Source organism: Chenopodium quinoa, unplaced genomic scaffold (genome assembly GCF_001683475.1).
Source record: "Chenopodium quinoa cultivar QQ74 unplaced genomic scaffold, ASM168347v1, whole genome shotgun sequence".
In the NCBI taxonomy this organism is placed as follows: domain Eukaryota; kingdom Viridiplantae; phylum Streptophyta; class Magnoliopsida; order Caryophyllales; family Amaranthaceae; genus Chenopodium; species Chenopodium quinoa.
The window spans coordinates 2,015,568-2,017,728 of NW_018744745.1; the positions used below are offsets into that span (position 1 = coordinate 2,015,568).

The 2,161-nt window shown below is 32.7% G+C and overlaps 1 protein-coding gene across 2 annotated transcripts in view; it reads right to left on the reverse strand.

Moving 5' to 3' along the window:
- Positions 1-223: 223 nt before the first annotated feature.
- Positions 224-2,161, reverse strand: part of LOC110703659 (large proline-rich protein BAG6-like) — a 34,626-nt gene continuing 32,688 nt past the window's right edge. Inside the window, exons 17-19 of one of the 2 annotated variants that reach the window (XM_021881454.1) lie at positions 1,954-2,129; positions 1,337-1,483; positions 224-541 (exon numbers count right to left, since the gene is read on the reverse strand). In XM_021881454.1, coding sequence (XP_021737146.1) covers positions 482-541; positions 1,337-1,483; positions 1,954-2,129 — 383 coding nt within the window. In that variant the 3' untranslated portion in view covers positions 224-481. The remainder of the gene's footprint in view (positions 542-1,336; positions 1,484-1,953; positions 2,130-2,161) is intronic. The other variant, XM_021881456.1, reaches the window with a different exon arrangement.

The window sequence follows — 2,161 nt, forward strand, 5'->3', positions numbered from 1 at the left end:
CTTCCATGTTAAAATTATATAAATAAATTACAAGAAGAATTTTTTTTTTTTTTTAAATTGATGAGAACAAATCATCCCAAGCCGTACCTTCAATGTGTTGCTTGATACTTGATAGATGCCTTCAACAAGACGAACTAGTGGGAAAAAACATTTACTCTTTTCTCTCTTTTTTTTTTTTTTTTTTTTTTTTGGGGGGGGGGGGGGGGGTAAGCATATTTACTCATTTAGAAATTCAACAAAGGCTAATTGTTCATCAAAATATTAATATTTAATTACCGCTCATGGATATACACATGATCTATAATTAGCTTGCATGTACTTTGGTACTCGAATTTGTATGAAGTTTTGAACAGCTATTCTAAAGAAAGACTTTCTCACTGATATCATCAGCGAAATTTCAATTAACATCAAAATTCACATCCACTGTTTGGGGAAAAGGAATTGACAGTATTTCACAAACTGACTGAAGACTAGCTCACCCTCAAGCAGAATTATCCTGAAGACGGCGACGCAAATCGCAGCGAAGCATTTCCACAAATTGCTGCAAAAGGAAAATGTTGCAGGTAAGCAAAGTGTCATTTAGACCATCCATAGATTTAATTAAAAAAAATGCAACAGAAAACATAAAGTTTGAAAAAAACACAAAACAAAATGGATTCTACATCGCAGCAAACAAGACAATGGTTCCAAGCTGGCTCATTATAAAAAGGCTTGCCTAGAGTACAAAACTACTGAATACATACACATACTGAGGTAATAGGGATCCTTCCTTATTTTTAAGCACTTCATTTATGCGATAATGCTTTATAAAAGTCAAAATTTGGTGAACAATTTTAGTTGTTTGCCTCTGGTGCAACTTAGTTCTTAGGTTCGTATAAATGTTAGCCTAAACCACAAATGCATGTTAGCAATGTAGAAGGTCAGAGAGATTCTTTACAATTTATTCATTAAACAAGCTAATTAAGATAAACCTTAAATAATTTCTCTCGGATGATCCACGTAACCCCCTAGAATAGATGTAAATTGGCTTGCTAGAATACTGAATTTCCTTGGTAATAAAATAAAAATAAAACCACCCTATTCAACATATACTAGAATTTCCTAGAATAGATGTAAATTGGCTTGCTAGAATATTGAATTTCCTTGGTAATAAAATAAAACAAAAAACCACCCTATTCAACATATACTAGAATTTCCTAGAATAGATGTAAATTGGCTTGCTAGAATATTGAATTTCCTTGGTAATAAAATAAAATAAAACCACCCTATTCAACATATACTAGAATTTTGACTTCTTAAGAAAATGCTAGAGAATAATTAATAAAATGGTACTTACATTAACAAGGTCTTGATTGCTACACAATTCATCTATAACATTTCTTCCAGTAGTTTCAGCAATCTCAGCAGCATTCTGAGCCATGGAACGAAATACATCTTGAGATGGACTGTGAAGGTCAATCCTCACCGCCTCCTGAATATTATTCTGATAGGTATCAGGAAAAAAATATAATAATAAAAATAAAAAAATGCAGCAAGCTCCGAAGCCTTTACTCTATACAAAAGAAAATATTGTTTCAAAGGTGTGAAGATTTGAAGTGTTCTACCCACCAGAACCAATAAATGAGCATGAAACCAAATTTTGAAAGGAATAAAGAGCAAACAACTTCAAAAACTGCAAATTTTCAACACAATAATAAGAAAAAACTCGACTTGGAAGACAAATTCAGATAAAGCTTTAAAACTCATCAAACATTACAAGAACTGAGAGCAAATTCCACATAAATCACAAATATAACAAGTGTCACTAAAAAATACAAGACTTTTATGGCATAATCTGAATGGAAAAAAAAAAATCTAAAAATTTAATTTAATTGAAATCAAGCTCATAAATCACAATTACATGCATGATACAATGCACTGACAACTTGTGATTATACTTGAAAGAAGATTTACCCGAGATACTGGACGAAATGAACTGTCTTCTAAACTTCTATCATTAGGCTGTGGCATCAGTTGAGGCATCATGTTTCGCAGCTGTTCATTCTGGACCGAACCACCACCCAGAACTTGAGAAACAACCGGCATCATTTGCTGAATCATACTAGAGAAATCAAGAGTACCATCTTCACCACTCCCCATGCCAGAAAACATATTCCTCATT